This window comes from Sinocyclocheilus anshuiensis, unplaced genomic scaffold (assembly GCF_001515605.1).
Source record: "Sinocyclocheilus anshuiensis isolate Anshui unplaced genomic scaffold, SAMN03320099.WGS_v1.1 scaffold283, whole genome shotgun sequence".
In the NCBI taxonomy this organism is placed as follows: domain Eukaryota; kingdom Metazoa; phylum Chordata; class Actinopteri; order Cypriniformes; family Cyprinidae; genus Sinocyclocheilus; species Sinocyclocheilus anshuiensis.
The window spans coordinates 6365409-6384078 of record NW_015549605.1 but is presented as its reverse complement, the minus strand read 5'-3'; the positions used below and the strand labels follow the sequence as shown (position 1 = coordinate 6384078).

The 18670-nt window shown below is 36.0% G+C and overlaps 2 protein-coding genes across 3 annotated transcripts in view; both read left to right on the top strand.

Annotated features, from left to right (window-relative positions):
- The first annotated feature begins 4869 nt into the window (after nucleotides 1-4869).
- On the top strand, nucleotides 4870-14693 carry slc38a2 (solute carrier family 38 member 2). 2 transcript variants are annotated; one of them, XM_016447736.1, is made up of 16 exons: nucleotides 4870-5053; nucleotides 7293-7421; nucleotides 7513-7597; nucleotides 7682-7797; nucleotides 8791-8864; nucleotides 8940-9032; nucleotides 10106-10181; nucleotides 10592-10674; nucleotides 11450-11508; nucleotides 11641-11778; nucleotides 11862-11941; nucleotides 12040-12140; nucleotides 13141-13265; nucleotides 13355-13499; nucleotides 14114-14211; nucleotides 14294-14693. In XM_016447736.1, the coding sequence occupies exons 1-16, from the start codon at nucleotides 4956-4958 to the stop codon at nucleotides 14405-14407; spliced, it is 1614 nt and encodes a 537-aa protein (XP_016303222.1). In that variant the 5' UTR covers nucleotides 4870-4955; the 3' UTR covers nucleotides 14408-14693. The 2 variants fall into 2 exon arrangements, with proteins under 2 accessions (XP_016303222.1, XP_016303223.1); XM_016447737.1 differs by having other exon boundaries at nucleotides 4972-5284.
- A 2718-nt stretch (nucleotides 14694-17411) lies between these two features.
- Nucleotides 17412-18670, top strand: part of LOC107658980 (protein SCAF11-like) — a 20545-nt gene continuing 19286 nt past the window's right edge. Inside the window, exons 1-3 of the mRNA XM_016447735.1 lie at nucleotides 17412-17609; nucleotides 17959-18019; nucleotides 18188-18333. Of these exons, the coding sequence (XP_016303221.1) occupies nucleotides 17998-18019; nucleotides 18188-18333 (168 nt within the window). The 5' untranslated portion in view covers nucleotides 17412-17609; nucleotides 17959-17997. The remainder of the gene's footprint in view (nucleotides 17610-17958; nucleotides 18020-18187; nucleotides 18334-18670) is intronic.

Sequence of the window (18670 nt, the reverse complement as noted above, 5' to 3'; positions counted from 1 at the left end):
CCAGCGAATGTGTGCAAATGTGCATTTTGTCCGTCATTAAAACGGCGGCGTTACATTTTCATCACCAGGTGTTTGTTGTAGCTATATGGGCACGTCGCTCAGTTTCAAATACATAAATTATGAGCCTTTACACACATAGTGTTTCTTGCGTAAAGAGAAAAAAAAACACCATCACCAAAAAAAGGGCACTTCGGAGTGTAAGGGCAAAAAGGGCATGTGCTCTGCACAGGCTGAGCCCTACCTGTGCACGTGCCTGCATATGATTACACTGTTATACTGAAAAAAAAAAAAACTACAAACGGTAACTCTAAATAAAATGTTATTATATTAATGTATATAACAAAACTAATTTTTATGGGTTAAATCAACAGTTTTTTAAGGTAACAATTGCAGGTTACCACTTTTTTTATAGTGTACAATAACTTTCCTGGATTTTCCAAATGGTCACACCTTCACATTTCAACTTAATTTTGATTTTTAATCAATTTTAAGGCAGTATGAATGTTTATTTTTTAAGTTGAAACAACATTATTGTTTACAGTGACTTGATTTTAGATTTTTAGAACTCCTGAGATATATACAGGTGCATCTCAATAAATTAGAATGTCGTGGCAAAATCATCACAATTAAAAGAACCAAAGACTTAAACTACTTCAGTCTGTGTGCATTGAATTTATTTAATACATGAGTTTCACAATTTGAGTTGAATTACTGAAATAAATGAACTTTTCCACGACATTCTAATTTATTGAGATGCACCTGTATATATAACTATTAAAATATACTGTAGCTTTAAGTCTTAAAAGCCTATTGTATTGTAACTAAGCTGCAAGAACATCTTGTTACAAAATTTACATCTGACCACTGACATTTACATGTCAGTGATACCTATTTGGTGTACCAAAGTCTGGTCCACCCAGTCGTGGTGAAGTGAAGTAGTTGCTATTATTCCTAAACAGCAAAAGAACTAAAAATAAGAGTTAAAAAATGTCAGTTTACATACAATCTTAAAAATAAAGGTTCCAAAATGGAGTTTTGGGCAAAAAAATGTTTGTTTTTTTTTGTTCCACTTTCAGTGAACAGATCTCAAAAGAAACATTTTTCTTACTGTATAGAACATTTTAAAAATCTAAAGAACCGTTTTCCGTTATAAAGAAACTTTTGTGGAATGAAAAGATTTCATGGATGTTAAAAATAATTTTTGGAACCATCAGTGCCCATAACGAACCTTTATTTTCAAGATTGTAGCGTTTACAGGATGAAATAAACTTTTTTTAAACTTTTTTATTTATTTAACTTGATGATTTGAAAGGATTGTAAAAAGGTTCATTCGGGCCAGTCTAATTAAAGAAATCAACCAAGAACCTGCGTAAACGAATGAGTAAACAGAACCTTCCTCGAGTATTTACAGAACAACGTTTAATTTACTGTCAAGAACAGCTGCAGCTCAGAAAAATCCATGGGTTTAGTTTGCCCTTTCACACACTAAACATTTGGGTTACCTGCTTTTTTCAGCAAAATTCACTGTGATCCAAGTACTCAGAAGAAGAGGTGAACCAGTTCAGAAGGCTGGAAGGGTTCTATATTCTTGGGCCTCCTTTAGTTCACTTTCAGGCAGATAGTTTACCAAAGGAAGAAATTCAGCACCACTACACCTCTCTCTGGGACAAGACACCCTACAAAGATCGGTGTGAGGGTAAACTGTAAAAACCTCAAACAAGTGACAGAACCATAGGATGAGCGCGAAAGATCTGCCCTGATTAAGATATCCAGACACATGATGACGCCAGTCTAACGTAAGAAAAACACTGACAAAACCGTGTTCATGGGAGGCTATCACAGAAAAAAAGCACTGATTTCCAGAAACAAAACATTGTTGCCCATCTCAAGATTGCAGGAGACTTTCCAGGATGTTCTGAAACTCTACTGGAAAAATATTCTTTGGACAGATTAGATGCAAAAGAACATTTTGGTAACATTAAATTTCTCTGACAGTGGTATTTCCCCCTAAAACTTAAAATTCAAGTCATAGACACTTATTTTTTCAAAATATCTTTTAAAATATCTTCTTTTGTTTGCCAAGGAAGAAGAATAATGTTCTGCATTATTAATGATCTTGGAAGGTAAAAGCATTTTTTCAATAAAGATATGAACACTCTGAGACCATATTTAAAAAACATTTCCTTCAGAAATCAAGATATTTCCAATGGATTGGCAGGTGAAAGCATTTATTCACTAAAATATGGCACAGAAGAACATTTTGAGAGCACATTTTCAGAAACCATTCCTTCAGAAATCAATGTATTTCCAATGGATTGGCAGGTGAAAGCATTTGTTCAATAAAATATGGCACTGAAGAACATTTTTAAAGCACATTTTCAGAAACAATTCTTTCAGAAATCAAGATATGTCCATTGAATTGGTAGGTGAACGCATTTATTCACTAAAATATGGCACAGAAGAACATTACGAAACTAGATTTTAGAAACCATTCTCTCAGAAAGCAAGACAATTCCAATGAATTGGTACGTGAAAGCAGCTGTTCAATAAATGCACTCTTAAAAACAAAGGTGCTTCAAAAGGTTCTTCACAGTGATGCCATAGAAGAACCATTTTTACTTCCACAAAGAAGCATTCAGTCAAAGGTTCTTTAAAGAACCATATCTTTCTTACCTTTTTATAATCTGGAGAACCTTCTTTCGCCACAAAGAAGCTTTTTTGAAACGGAAAGGTTCTTCAGATGTTAAAGGTTCTTTATGGAACCATTTAGACAAAAATATTCTTCTATGGCATCGTGAAGCACCTTTATTTTTAAGAGTGTATGGCACTGAAGAACATTTTGAGACCATATTTAAGAAACAACTTCTTCAGAAATCAAGATATTTCCAATGGATTGGCATGTGAAAGCATTTGTTCAATAAAATATGGCACTGAAGAACATTTTTAAAGCACATTTTCAGAAACAGTTCTTTCAGAAATCAAGATATTTCCATTGAATTGGTAGGTGAACGCATTTATTTATAAAATATGGCACAGAAGAACATTATGAAGCTAGATTTTAGAAACCATTCTCTCAGAAGACAATTCCAATGGATTCACAATGCATAGGTGTTATTTGAATGAACGAACTGAAAATCTGTATCTTCAGATAATGCATCTGATGGTTTGCCCTATTTTTTACTATGTAAAGAGTGTCATTTCTCCATGGATGCTACTAGTTTCAAAGGCAGAGCTGGGATTTCTTCCGCATGTTTTTCACACAGTGTGGAAACAGAAAAATGCTTTTGTTGATCCAGTCTTACCTATGGAGTCGGGGCGTCGCCTGGGGCCCCATGGCCTGTTTCAATAGGTCAGACATTCCAGCATCCGTGTTCTTTTGTGAACTCCAGCTCAGAAGCTGCAGTGGCCTTTAATCCGAGGGTAAATCACCGTAGACCGGAGTCCCACTTCCACTGGGGGATTTGGCCGATCGGGGGGTGATGAAGAACTTCTGTGCGAAGGTGGTCAGGCGAGTGATTCGTTTAAGTTATGCTGGGAGCGAAAGATACAACAAACTCGACTCGCTGCCCTTGTGACCCAAAGCCGTGGGGCAGCTCTCGTTCCCAACTCGTTTAATCTGTCACTTGTGTCTAACGTCATCTCAGAAGTTCCTCTTTTTCTAAAATTCCTCCTTTTGTTCCTCACGGCTCCTCTCATAGTCATGTGGTCCCATGATCTTATTCACTGTCATGGAAAAGTCATTGTCTTTGACATCTCAGTAGACACAAATAAAGTGTTTTGCTGCAAGTAATCTCAAAATCGACTCATTTAGGAGGAACTTCTGAGACAAAGGTGATTGCTAATTCATATCTGAGAACTTTGTTACCTCTCCTGAGCAATATAAGGCAACCTCTATAACATTTCCTCGCTTAAAATAGGGCACAGGGTGGGTTGTGGTCTATATCTGTGGTTCCTCTGAAGTCAAATTGTTTGACACGAGCCCTAGATATTATTTTACCACAGAGGAATATGTTATTGTTTAGATGCTGATCTTAGTTCTTTCAAACTTGTTTCTCCTAAAATCCAAGTCAATTGTAGACAAACGGCCAGCAAACAGAGAAATAAAATTAACGTGCCCATAAGCTCAGATCATTTAGAGTTTAATTTAATTAGAGTTTATATTGACTTTTTAAGCAGTTTGAGATGCTGAACTCTTTAAAAAAATAATCTTTATTGGAATCTCTGGAGAAATTTTCACAGTGATGCATATATAGAAGAACCATTTTTGTTTCTCAAAGAACCTTTCAGTGAACGGAGAAGAAACTTTTGTGGCATGGAAAAGATGTTTTTCATGGAACCACTGATGCAAAAAAAAAGGTTCTTAAGATTATTAAAACGTTCTTTTAAGAACTGATCGCTGAAATGTTCTTTGGAACCTTTATTTTTGAGAACTTGAAACTCTACACGAGACATTAGAGATGACTCTGGTAGCTCAGGAAAAAGTCTCCATTTGCTCTCAGTCTAGGAGGCACAGCTGTGATATTAAAGGTTTGATCTGTTCATTTTATTTCTTGTGAGCAGGCAGAAGGTGGCGAACGCCTTCATGAGGCTGGGAGAGTCTCTCGTCTGGGTCAGGGCAGGTCTGTTTGTATACAGTCACATCAGAGGCTCCACCCAATTGTCCTCCGGCTGATGCAATGCGACCGGCGAATATAAACCGATCTGAGCAGCATCAGAACACGACTGTGTTACCGGACGCGTCCAGAGTAGCTCAGGAAAAAGTCTCCATTTGCTCTCAGTCTAGGAGGCACAGCTGTGATATTAAAGGTTTGATCTGTTCATTTTATTTCTTGTGAGCAGGCAGAAGGTGGCGAACGCCTTCATGAGGCTGGGAGAGTCTCTCGTCTGGGTCAGGGCAGGTCTGTTTGTATACAGTCACATCAGAGGCTCCACCCAATTGTCCTCCGGCTGATGCAATGCGACCGGCGAATATAAACCGATCTCAGCAGCATCAGAACACGACTGTGATACCGGACGCGTCCAGAGGACATCTCCGTTCATCTTTAACATTGCTATTAATGTTACAGATTGTAGGGTTTATAAGTATTACAGTGTTTCTATTTATGTTTAACATACTTTAATAATCTTAGGATATTTATTTATTGTCTACCACGGTACATTTTTGAAGGATCAATCGTGAAGTTATCGGTTTTGTAATTGATCACTTGGAACATTCTTCACGACTGGGAGGGTTTGGTCATTTTTTTTCCATTCAGAAACGGATTTGTCTTTTTTTATTCTTGAGGTAAGATCTCATCCCGTTTTGTCGTTATTTAATGTTTCAGAACAGTTATGATTCCCTGACCTGGTTTTAACCTGGTCGCACTGTTCTTGGCGTTTATTGTTTATTGTTTATTTTTATTTTTTCGTTTTTGGGTCGGTTTGTCTTCTGCCGTTTCTCGGCGTGACTCATTCGTGTTTCATCATCTTATTTCCACACATCCGTTCAAAAGGATGCATTAGTTAATCAAACACACTCATACTTGCCTATCTCTAATTATCTTAAATATAGATATTTTAGAAAACGCTGTCAAAGGCTGGATATATTAAATGAGGTGATTTAAAGGGTTTTATTGGTGTTGTTGTGGTTGTTGATAAATGCAGGGGCGTCTGCATTTTCCCTTCATTCTATCAATATTATCATTATTATTTGATGTTATACAATTATTCACGTGCCGTGGTTTGGGAGTTTACGTGAGTTTCCTTGTCACGGTCTAAAATGGTCATCAGAATCTGATTAAATACGTTAAACGAGTCACCCAACAAGAATAAATACCTTAATTGGTTATGTTCCGAATATATAAATATAGACTGATGAGACGTCGGTATTAATACTTGATGACGATGCGGCGGACGCAGCGCGTGCTGAGCTGTTGTCGGTGCCGGTTTGAAACGTTACTTTGTAATTTTCCACTCAGCTCTCGGTGGGTCACGTGACCTGATCCCGATTCCCCGGTTGCAGAGCAGAGGCGTCTGCTAAACCGCAGGGGCCCGCATTAACGATCCTTCAAAGATTTCTGGAGACTCGCGACCGACTGTCAAATAATCATTATGGAGATTGCTTTACAATTTCTGCTTTATGAAACAACAAACAAATGTTTGCATAGCATAGGCCTATTTGAGGTAAAATGCGTGCAAGTCTTTGTTTATATAGGCTATATTTAGCTAATAATAGTAACATGCAAAGTGTTTCTCGCTTGAGAAACTTGCAGTACATTTACATTTAGTCATTTTGCAGACGCTTTTATCCAACGCGACTTACAGTAAATATTCAAATATTTACTTATGAACGCCATTGTTTCCTCTTATGTAAAGATTTTTCTGCAATGCTGTTGTTGGTCTTTAGAGACTAACCAATTTATCAGCTACATAGAAAAGAGTGAATGTTGGTAAACAGTAGCCTATCAGTCAAACCAATTACCTGAGGATTTCTTTCACAAAACACCAAATTAAAGCCTCGTGGGTGTGTATGTCCCCCCAATTTTTCACCACAATGGTTGAGCAAAACCTAAATCCTTGCATGATGAGGAGAATATGCCATTGTTTTGCAGTACAGAATAAACAAAGCCCCTGCAAATAAAAAGATGAGTCGTTTTGACATGGAGAATGTAAGGTCTCTGGACTATCTCACCAAAGTCTCCCTCAATGGGTAAAACTGGCTTCATTTGATCTAGACGAGTCACTAGTAGTGACTAAATCATCCCTTATATCTAGATATCTAGATCTAATGCACTGATGTGTTTACAGAATGCAATATACCAATGTTATAATGGCATCAAGAAAACTGGACATTTTAACATTTAGAATATTTAATAATAATTAATTTGAGTTAAATGCTTGCAAATCTTTGTTTAGGCAATATTTAACTAATAGACATAAAGTGCAAAGTGCTTCTCGGATATTAAAATATTAACATTCAATAACATCATATTTTGGGTCACATGAACCAATGCCTGTTTGTGGAGCTGAGGTGCGGCTCCGCTGAGCAATGTGTGAACATGGGTTTTTTTTAAACGATGGGGCGCACATTTGACGGTCCTTCAAAGACTTCTGGGGACACACTATCGGCTGTCAAATAACCAGTTCGGTTATTTCTGGTTTTTAAAAAAAGAACAACCAAATTATAATTAGACTACAATGAAAATGTGTTTTTAAATGATTCAGTAATGATAAAATTGAGCTAATTTGAGGTGAAATGCTTGCAACTCTTCGTTTAGGTGATATTAAACTAATAAACTTGTTTTGCATTACAGAATGAGCAAAGCCCCTGCAAATACAAAGATGAGTCGTTTTAACATCGCTCCAGACATAGACAGCTGCAGTTCCAACAGCAACGAGTACATGAGTTATCAGGACCGCTCCACCAAAGTCCCCCTCAATGGGTAAAAACTGCTTCACTTGACCTAGACGAGTCACTATTAGTTAATAAATCTTCTCTTATGTTGATCTAATGCACTGATGATGTGGTTACAGAATGCAATATACCGACGTGGACGCGGAAAGCCAGAACTTCCTCTCTGATCATCAACTGGGCAAGAAGAAATATGAAGCTGAATATGTAAGTGGTTGATCTGGTCTGAGAGGTTTCATCAGATACTGCATGAATTTTACACACATAAATCTCACTGTTCCTGTCTTTCAGAGCCCTGGTTCAGCGTCGTTTGGGATGTCGGTGTTTAACTTGGGCAATGCCATCATGGGAAGTGGAATCCTGGGACTTGCCTATGCCATGGCCAACACTGGCATCGCCATGTTTGTGTGAGTATCGTGCTTCTTTATATCCGTATGGCCAAAAACATCAGTTTTAAACATTTACATGCACATTTGCATGAGCTGATAACACCCAACTTTTCCAGTTTTAAAAGTTTTTGTAATCTATGAACAGAATGTACACAAACGTCCCAAAATGACCTGATTAGAATAATTAGTGCTGTTAATAAGTACAGCAATTTGCCCCAGATTCTGTAAATCTGGTGCAGCTGACCTGAGTCAGTCGGTTCGGCTCTGGTGAAGGAAGTAAATGCAAGTCGTGCTTCTTCTTAGTGTTTACAAACAAAGCCGTATGTGTTAATCTGGTGATAGAGGAGTTTCTGCCGGTTATGTAAAGGTGCTGCAGGTGGAGCAGTGCTGCGTTTTTAAATGCCAAATCTCCAGGAATCCATCAAAGAACGACTTGCGCAACTGAAATGGGATTTCCAGTGTGCACAGTAAAATCCTAATGACTTTAAACCAGAATTTGAGTCAGTGCATTGCTTTGAGTCAGTGCATTAAGCAAAGCCTTTACTGTGCAGTTGAGGAATGAGTTAAATAGCAAAGATGTGACCGTCAGCTCCAGGCATGTGAAGTGGAAATCTACTGAAGGTCAGGCAGGTTATAACGGGATCAAGCGAGCTCCAGACAGTGGAATGAATGAGTGTGTGACAATAAAATCATGTCTAATCCATAGTCACCTCCCTCTATCATGAACACGTGTGTTTGTGTGCGTGTTCATAACGTGACTCGTTACAGACAGTCAATTATGTCCAGTAAGTCAATATGAGCTCTCTGTTTTTCTTAATGCATATTCCTGGACTTTCTGTGCACAGTTTGTCTATTGTAATCTCTAATGAAAGTGCAGTTTTTCATATGAAAATGCTTTGCTTTTTTCATATGAAAATGCTTTTTTTACATGGTTAAAGAGAGCATTGCAAGCCAGGCGAGAGTTTGAGAGTGATTTTAATAATTCAGACTGTGTATTGTTTGTTTCTGCAGGATCCTGCTGGTCGCTGTGGCCATTTTCTCTCTCTACTCAGTCCATTTGCTGCTCAAAACGGCCAACGAAGGAGGTTAGCTTCTCTTTCTATGTTTCTATTTTTAACCGTGATAAGTATGAGTTTTAATGCTCTGCCCCCTCCGTCCAGGTTCTCTGGTGTACGAACAGCTGGGGTACAAGGCCTTTGGGATTCCCGGCAAACTGGCGGCGTCCTGCTCTATCACCATGCAAAACTTTGGAGGTACGACTAGTAATGTGAACCCAGCTAACAGGGAACCTTTGTTTTTTATAAATGTGAGGACAAAATGTTCTTAAAGGAATGTTTATGGAACGTTCTTGTAACTTCATTAATATTCAATATACATTCTTGTAATGTTGAGAAAAAAATTTGTAGTTGATGAACATTCTAAGAAATGTATTTGTAACCTTTAATCACAACAAGATAACTAGACATTTTAAAGTTTTAGAATATAAAAAATAAAGAATCAAATAATGCATTTTGGATAGTTGGAAGTTAAGACTTTTTTGTAACCTTTAAATAACAATATAATCAAAACAAGAAAACTGTGCATTTTAATATTCTTAGAACATTAAACATAAATGTTCAAATCATGATATATTTTGGGTGAAAAAATTAGTAGAATGTTGCAAGAAACGTTTTTGTAAACTTTAAATAATGTTATAATCATGACAAGAAAACTCAATGTTTTGACATTTTAGAATATTAAAAATAAACATTGAAATAATGTTATATTTTGGGTAAAAATGAAGCAAGAAACGTACTTGTAACCTTTAAATAACATTATGATTGCATCCAGAAAACTGGACATTTTAACGCTTTAGAATATTAAAAATAAGCAATCAAGTAACGTTACATGTTGGGTGAGAAAATAAAGTTAGTAGAATGTTACATTATAATTGCATCAGGAAAACTGGACATTATAATATTATTAGAATATTAAAAAATAAACATTCAAATTTTATTTTTTTGTGTGAAAATAAAGTTAGTAGAATGATGCAAGAAACGTTTTTGTAGCCTTTAAATAACATTATAATTACGACAAGAAAACTGGATGTTCTAACGTTTTAGAACTTTAAAAAGACACATTTAAATAACATTTTAATAACATTAAATAACGAGTTAATAGAGCATAGTAAGAAACGCTTTGTCACCCTTAAATAACGTTATAATCACCGTTATAACCTAAACTTGTTACCTGGAAATGTGCAGATAACAAGTGATATTTTGGTTTGTTTGTTTTGGTTTGGTTTAAGGCGCTAAAGTGTTTTTTTCAAACTCTCTTTCAATCCCAGCTATGGCAAGCTACCTCTACATCGTGAAGTACGAGCTGCCCATCGTCATTAAGGCCTTCTTGGACTCTAACGACAAGTAAGATTTCATTGACTGCCGTCACATGAGCGTCCGTCTGGCTCTTAGATGATGTCCGGAGCTGTGCGAGGACTGAACAGCACAGGCCGATGCTGTTGTTGTTGGACTGGAATGTTTTCCAGCTCTGTGTAGAACAGTGTGAGCGCTTCATTGTACAGCTGTCCGTTCGGAGGGGGTCTGAACGTCTGTTCAAAGACGTCGATTGAGAGCTTTGTGACAGTGACTTAATGCAACAAACATTGTTACATCAAAGATTCAGGCCCCTACATGGAGCCCAAAGGCCCCTGCACACAAAGCCACATAACTGAAACGCGCTCTAGAGTTTTGTGTTTGTGAAACAGGATGTTGAAGAACAGCTGCGTGTCATTTCCTCAGCATGCTAAAACTGATGTCTGTGGTGTTTTTTCCAGCTCGTGGTACACTAACGGAGATTATCTGGTGCTGATTGTCACTTTGGTCATCATACTGCCGCTCTCGCTGCTTAAAAACCTGGGTAAGTGTTCCCAAATGAAGGGCAAAATAATAAAAGTATACCCCAAAATAAGTAATAAAACTATATTTTGCACACAGAAAATTGAGCCCATTCTCTGTACAAGCAAAAAATACTGTAATATATGCTTCATATTCTTTATAACATTTTTTAGACTAATAAATAAAAATAGAATAAAAAATATATAAAAATAGAATACAGTTTTAGAAAAATTATTTATGTAATATATGAGGCTCAAGCAACAGTTTTCAGATAATAATAGATTATTAAATTATTAATAAAATTATACATAAAAGTAGTATTACAATTAACAATTAATAATTATTTTTGTTATTATAATATGATAAAATTATAAATCAATACAATTATTATACAAATTAATGTAATACAATTATAGAAAACAGAAATGTGAAACGTGGCAGTTTTTATGCTAATAAAAAACATACAATTATTAATAAAATATTCAATGCAAATATTATTATAATTATTTATTACTATTATTACTATTAAAATGTTAAATTCTAAATATATAAAATTAGAAACAATGTAGGAGTTTTTGTGAAAATCATGAATAAAATAATAAATACTACCATTATTATAATTAATACATTTTTATTATTATTATTATTATTATTATTGTTATACAATTTGTTGAATTGTCTATAAATAATATAAAAAAATAAATATAATACAATTTTAGAAAAATTCTATATAAAATATAAGTGGGTGACTTATATTTCAAAGTGTTTTTATCCTCATGGTTTGTGTTTTGTTTCAGGTTATCTGGGATACACTAGTGGTTTCTCCTTGTTGTGCATGGTGTTCTTCCTGATTGTGGTGAGTACTGAGATATTTGCCTTAAATTGCTCTGGTTTAACATAGAAATAAATACGCAAATGAAAGCTAGAGTGTCATTCCAGCTGCTATTGTTAGTCTGATGAGACGATCCCTTCTGCTTTTGTTCTTCAGGTGATCTACAAGAAGTTCCAGATCCCCTGTCCGTTACCGGAGAACTTCATTAACATCACAGTGAACGTCTCTCAGCTGCAGGTCAACACTACTGATGAAGAGTGCTGCAAACCCAAGTACTTCATCTTCAACTCACAGGTACGAGACGGATATTAGCATTCGGATATTTGCATTTGAGTGAAAGAAGTGTGTGGTGATCTAACTTTTTTGTTTTATCTTAGACTGTGTATGCAGTGCCCATCCTGACCTTCGCATTTGTGTGCCACCCGGCTATTCTGCCCATGTACGAGGAGCTCAAAGAGTGCGTGCGACTTTAATGCTTCAATATAAAATACTTAATCGCTAGAAGTTGCATTTTGTGAGTTCAACCTTGCTCTTTCTCTAACCTCCTATCTGCAGTCGTTCCAGAAGGAAGATGCAGAATGTTGCAAATGTTTCGTTCCTGGGAATGTTTGTCATGTATCTGTTGGCTGCTCTGTTTGGATACCTGACCTTCAACGGTGAGCAAAACGCAGATGCACGGCCACATCAGAGCCTGACCATCTTCCAAACGCGTTACGACACATGTTATAGTCCAATGCCAGGTTGAAATAGCAGGAATAGAACACTGTGTTTGATGTTTTTACGTTTCCCTGATAGACAGGAAACGTTATGCAACGCAGGGATTTCTCAGACTCGGCGAAGGGAAAATAAACATTTTTGTGGGATGGTTTGTTTGACGTGCAGGACAAAGTTACAGCGAATTTGTTGACAATAAAATGTGTTTTTCACCACTCAGAGGAGGGCAACTAAAACTAAACCTTAAAAAACATGTTTGTTACTTGGAAAAAAAAAATTTAAATGAAAAAAAAATTTATATTAGAAAAAAAAGGGCTACATTTCAAATTTTCATTTGGTTAATTTATTTTTTATTTTATTGTTTTAGTTATTGAAGTACCAAAATAACTAAAACTACTACTCTGAAAAAAAATGTACAATAACAAAACTAAGTCTTTAAATTAAAATGAAAGCAAAAAATGTAAAAATAAAAACTAATTCAAATATGAATGAAAACTATAATCCCAACTAACAAAAATATGTTCTAAGAACATTTTGCTAAAGTTTACATTAAGTTATGAAAACGTTATTTCTCAATGTTCTCTGAACGTTCAAAATGTCATTTTTTTTATTTACGTTTTAAAAAATGTTTATCCTTGATTATGCAAAAGTTAAGGGAACATTCAATTTGATCGTTTTGAAAACAATTATATGAATGTTACTTTTAAATGTTCTCTGAACATTCTAAAACGACCTTTAACATTTAAAAAATGTTAGACGAATGAGGAAAAAAACGCTCCGTAATTAATGCATAGATAATGTTTTTGTGCTAATGTTCTGAGAACATTATAAAGACCAGATAACTTGGATGAATGTTTTATTAGCTGGGATATTATCTCAATGGTCTGAAATAACACTTCAATTCTACAGTAAGTCTAAACTAAAGACTTTTTTATTCCGCAGAGGCCGTTGAACCCGAGCTCCTGCACACTTACTCAAAGGTCTACAGCTTTGATGTGGTGCTTCTGATCGTGCGTTTTGCCGTCCTGACCGCCGTGACGCTGACGGTGCCCGTGGTTCTCTTCCCAGTGAGTATTCCAGCACATTTACAGGCCTGGAAACATACGTAAACGTTGCTTGCAGCAGTGTTGACCGAACGTTTTTTTTTATGTTTCAGATCCGCACCTCAGTCAACCAGCTGCTCGGTGCCTCTAAAGAATTCAACTGGCCACGTCACATCTGCATCACCGTCGCTCTGCTTGTCTGCGTCAACATCCTCGTCATCTTCGTTCCCACCATCAGAGACATTTTCGGATTCATCGGTAGGTGTGACACAGGAAGTGATGTCATCACGTGTGTGTGGCAGTATTATTGTAATAACATGTTTTATATTGTAATTTCATAGAGTTTATTTTGTAGTAATTTTATATTTCAATATTCAAAATTTTATTTTAAAACATTCATCAGTAATAATTAGCATCATTAATATACTATTATAGTTTTTATTAATATTTAGAATTTTTATATCTTCTGATTTTATTTTCATTTCAGTAAAGTTTTAGTAATTTTGTTGTGTTTTTGTCATTTCTATTAGTTTTTATCTTTTTAAAAATATGTCTATATACTTTTTAGTAAACAAATGTTACCTAAATTTGACCTTGTCGATTTTCTAATAGGTTTTAAATATTTTATATATTTGAATTTATTAATGTCTTTATAGTTTTATTTATTATTATTTCAGTTTTAGTTATTTTAGTAATAATAAATTAGAAATGTTACCTAGACAACAAGCTGAAATAAAACCAGCTTACATTTTTTTTATATTTTAAGTTTTCAATTCAATTTTTAAATAATATTTTTACAAATTTATTTCAGTTAATTTTTATTTTAATTCAAATAAAAACATTTTTAAAATGTTTTTTTCGTCTCTCTGCAGGTGCATCCGCTGCTGCTATGCTGATCTTCATCCTTCCCTCGGCCTTCTACATCAAACTGGTGAAGAAGGAGTCCATGAAGTCTATCCAGAAGATCGGGGTAAGACATGATCTGACCAAACACATGTGTTCTTGACCTGCGATCGACTCAGTATGTCTCATCACACTCTCCTTCTTCTCAGGCGACTTTGTTCCTCATCGTGGGATTCATGGTGATGATCTGCAGCATGGCTTTGATCATCGCGGACTGGATCCACAACGCAGGATCTTCAGGCGAGCACACTGATGGCCACTAGTGGGCGTGTCCTAACCCTGATTGACAGGCAGATGGGCGGAGCCGAGCCGCTTACGCTGCAACTGAGAACTAGAAGAAGCTGCTCTATTTTCAGTGCAGAGCAAAGACAAACATCCCATTCTGAGAGAATGTCCTGAACTTTGTACAGTATGCTGTTAGGCCACACAGATGGTGATCCACTCGTATTGTTGTGCTTCTTTTTTTTTGGTTGATTTGGTTTTCTTTTGTGTTGTTCTTCTGGTACAGCTGAGTTTTCGGTGGTACGTCGCACAGGAACACGTGCATCATTCTCCGTATTCAGGTTAGGCATTTCGTACTCGCAACCAAAACGATTTCACAATCGACACTGAGCGGAGCGTCGCCTGCAGATGTGTGTTCGATCCGTTTGTACCTTTGCCAAAAATATCAGTGTTTGTATGTAAAAAAGCACTTACTCTTTTTCAACAAATGTGAAAAAACTGTAATTTCGCACATTTTGGCTATGCTCTAAACGCATTTGTTACGATGCCATTTACACTGTACTACTTGAGTCACCTTTACCTGTCGTGTAGATCTACTAATGAACAAATATTGATTTGTAGTTGTTGATTTCAGACAGGTGGAACGGCTGAATTAATTTACTGTAACTTATTTAAACCCAGACGACAGCGATGGCTGCTTTACAGTCAACATGAGACGCAGCTCATAGGGAATGTTTAGAGAACGTTCTGGCAATTTTTTCTCAAAGTTATTAACAAACTTTAACAGAATGTTCATTCTAGTAATGTTAAAAGAACCTTCCAGTAACGCTAATAGAATGTTTGTTTGAGGTTCTCTGGTCTCTCAAAATATTAGCGTAAAAACATTATTTATATATCGTTCATAAACGCTTTAGTTGGACATTTATCTAGCATTTTTTAAACACTAAAATGCAACATTCTTTCAGAATTTTAAACAACGGTTCTTCTAGTAACATTAATAGAACATCCGTTCAAAGTTGCATGTTACGGTAACATTTTTTAAAATGTTGCTACTTGTTTTAGAATGTTACTTTTAGAATATTCAAAAGTAACTTTCCCATAATGTTTGAAAAATTGTAAATTGAATGTTCCCTTAACGTTCGCATAACCAACAGAAAACGTTTATAAAAATCGAAATTTTGAACTTTATCAAAACTACTCTTTTTATACACATTCTTGGTCTAATTATGAACATTTAAAACCATTGCAAAATATCTGAAACAACTATTCAACTGACATCACATCAAGACGATGTTTACCAATAGTTAAATAACTATTTAATCATGGTTTTAGACTATCGTAGGTTATTCAGCCTTTCTAAAACATTAATAAAAATGCAATAATAGCTAATAATGATTAAAAAAAGAGTCCTGTTTCACTCTGGAATATGTCACATAAATGAAGTAAACGATTTGCTGGTTGCTGTTTCATGTCGACTTTAAAGCTTCACAGTATGATTGTCATTTGTTTTGCTTTGTAAACCACAGAATCGAATGGCAGATCGTTGTTGCCAAGGGGAAATGAGACTGTGTTCAACTTGACTTACCGTTCAGTGTTTGCCATCGGCAGCTTGAAGTTATTCCCTGAACGAGAGATAGACAAACTGACAGACAGAGGAGTGTGTCGTCCACTAGTCAGCCGTTTTGAGTGTTGTGAATGGAGAGGTCACATGACCACCGTCTCTCACACACGCACACACACACACCTCACTGTACTTCCAACAGCTAAACCTCATGTGTCATCATCCAACCTGTTACTCTCCAGCCATTATTTATGGAAAAACATCAGTGTAATTTAATCTATTTTACTATATTTATGTATATATATTGTATATATGTGTATATACCACAAAATGACGTGTATATATGCTGTCATTCTTGTTTTTTCTCAATTTTGCTCAACATGTTTGAAATATGAAAATAGCTTTAGATGTCCCTCTGTGTGTCGGGGCCCCTGATCGGCCCCTCTTGATCTGCCTGTGAATGTCAAACTGAGCACAAGGTTCCTATCGTCTTGTGATCTGCCCCGACACACACACACACACACACCTTTTACATTACTACTAAAATGCTGTACTCAAACTCGAGAGGGGTGAAGCGCTCCTCATGTACAAGAGGCCATTCCTGCAAATGATACGCTCTTGTTTCAATGAAACACTATGTATATCATGTAATTAATGTCTATTAAAGTTTCATGATAACCCATCCACGTGTCATTGCTTTTATTTGATAGAAAACTATTCTTTCATATTGTTTAGACATGAGACTGGTCAAGCAAACATTGTTTTACATATTCATTTATTTTCTTTGCTTCATACAAGGTCACACAAGGTCAGATATTTCAGGATGAATCACATTGTTTTAGTTAATGATTTTATCAGTGGTTACACATAATAAAAGCTAAAAGTGTAATTAAAAAAGTGAAAATGTATTCATATATATTTTTATTAATTACTTGTATTACATTTGAACAGCATGCATCAATATTTAATGAATATTGATATTATACTATATTACTATACTATATAAAATATCCTGGGATCTGAAATAATACTCAAGCAAGGACTTATTTTGACTGTAACACTCCATAGTAAAATATATCAGAAAAAAAGTATAGGAATTTATTAATGGAAATAATATTTTGATCGCTGCTTCATCTCACTGTTGTGGGAAAATAGCTTCATTTTATGTTATATTAATATATTAACATTTCATATTACTAAATAACAAATGAGAGATAATGTGAATTTAACAAAGTGATTCTTTATTTTTTTGTATTTTTTTATGTATCGTGTTTTCATTCGTCGTCGTTTTTATTTTATTTATGTATTTATTTGCATGTTGTATCATTTTAAATGTACTGAGCAATAGAGTATTTATAGTATTTATTATACCCTCTGGTGGACGATTTTTAATTTTTCATCCACAGGAAGAAGCATCAGCCGCTCTACCGAATTCTTCTTCTGTGAACCTTAAACCCTACGTGATGACGCGTGGGTCTCCCATCATGCCCCGTTGCAGCGCCACCCAGCGGTGAAGAGGCGGAACTGCAGCTTCTGACCCACATGTGGCCGGACGCCTACATTTATCGCAACTACGAGCGCAAATGCTCATGAAAGTGCACAAAAAGTGTGTGTGTTTTGCGCTGAGGTGCGTGCTGCGTGCTAGTATATGATCTGAAGCCCGTGGAGGGACGCGCGCGGAGGTGAGTGTGTGCTAATGACAGCAGATGCTAACACAACTAGCCGCGTAACACTGATAAACAAGAGTCTGAACTTCTAAACATTGCATGTAAACAGCTCGATATGTGTCTATATGTGTTACCCACACTGATTATTCATATAGGACTAACTTAAATGAGTATAAAGCGCTGTAAAGGCCTCTATTATCGCTCAAGGCTGCTTACGAGCAACTCAAACTTCAGCTGTTCTGAGAGAGTAAATAAACAGAGCAAATAAAGACAGTGACTGAGTTGCGCTGTAATTATGATGATCTTAATGTGTCTGAGTTGTGCTTTAGTACACATGTTTCTTCTTTAAATGTGCTTGGTACAGTAAATAAGGGCTCAGAGCTGCCGTGACCCGGAGCCAAAAATGCAAGAGGGGCCAGGAAAGGGTGAGTGGGGTTTATTCATATCTGGACATGCTGCTTTTGTAACTTTACATACACTAAAGTGAACTAGGCATGGACTGAGTTGCTTATTTTGGTTGGGAGATGCATGTTATATTTTAATGCATCATTCTGTAAAAGGTTTTTAATACAACTTTGTGATTTTTTTTTCAGGCGGGCAGAACTCTGATGAGAGTTTGGAGGATGAGGAGGCTCAGCGGTGCCCGATTTGTCTGAACCGACCCAGACGGACGGATAGAGCCGTACCCGACTGCTGCAGACACGTCTACTGCTCGGCCTGCATCTTCCGCTGGGCTCAGGTCAGCTGTCACTTCTGATTTAAAACCCTTATACGCATAGAGTTCATAGAGTTGAGCAGCAAATCAGCATATTAGAATGATTTTTGAAGGATAATGTGACACTGAAGACATTTTACAATATATTCACATAGAAAACAGCTATTTTAAATTGTAACAATTTTTCACAACATTACAGTTTTTACTGTATTTTTGAACAAGTACATGCAGCCTTGGTGAGCAGAAGAGACTTATTAAAAAAAAATCAAACTGTAACATTAAAGATGACAACAGTAATGTATGTGTATATATGTGTATACATATATATATATATATATATATATATATATATATATATATA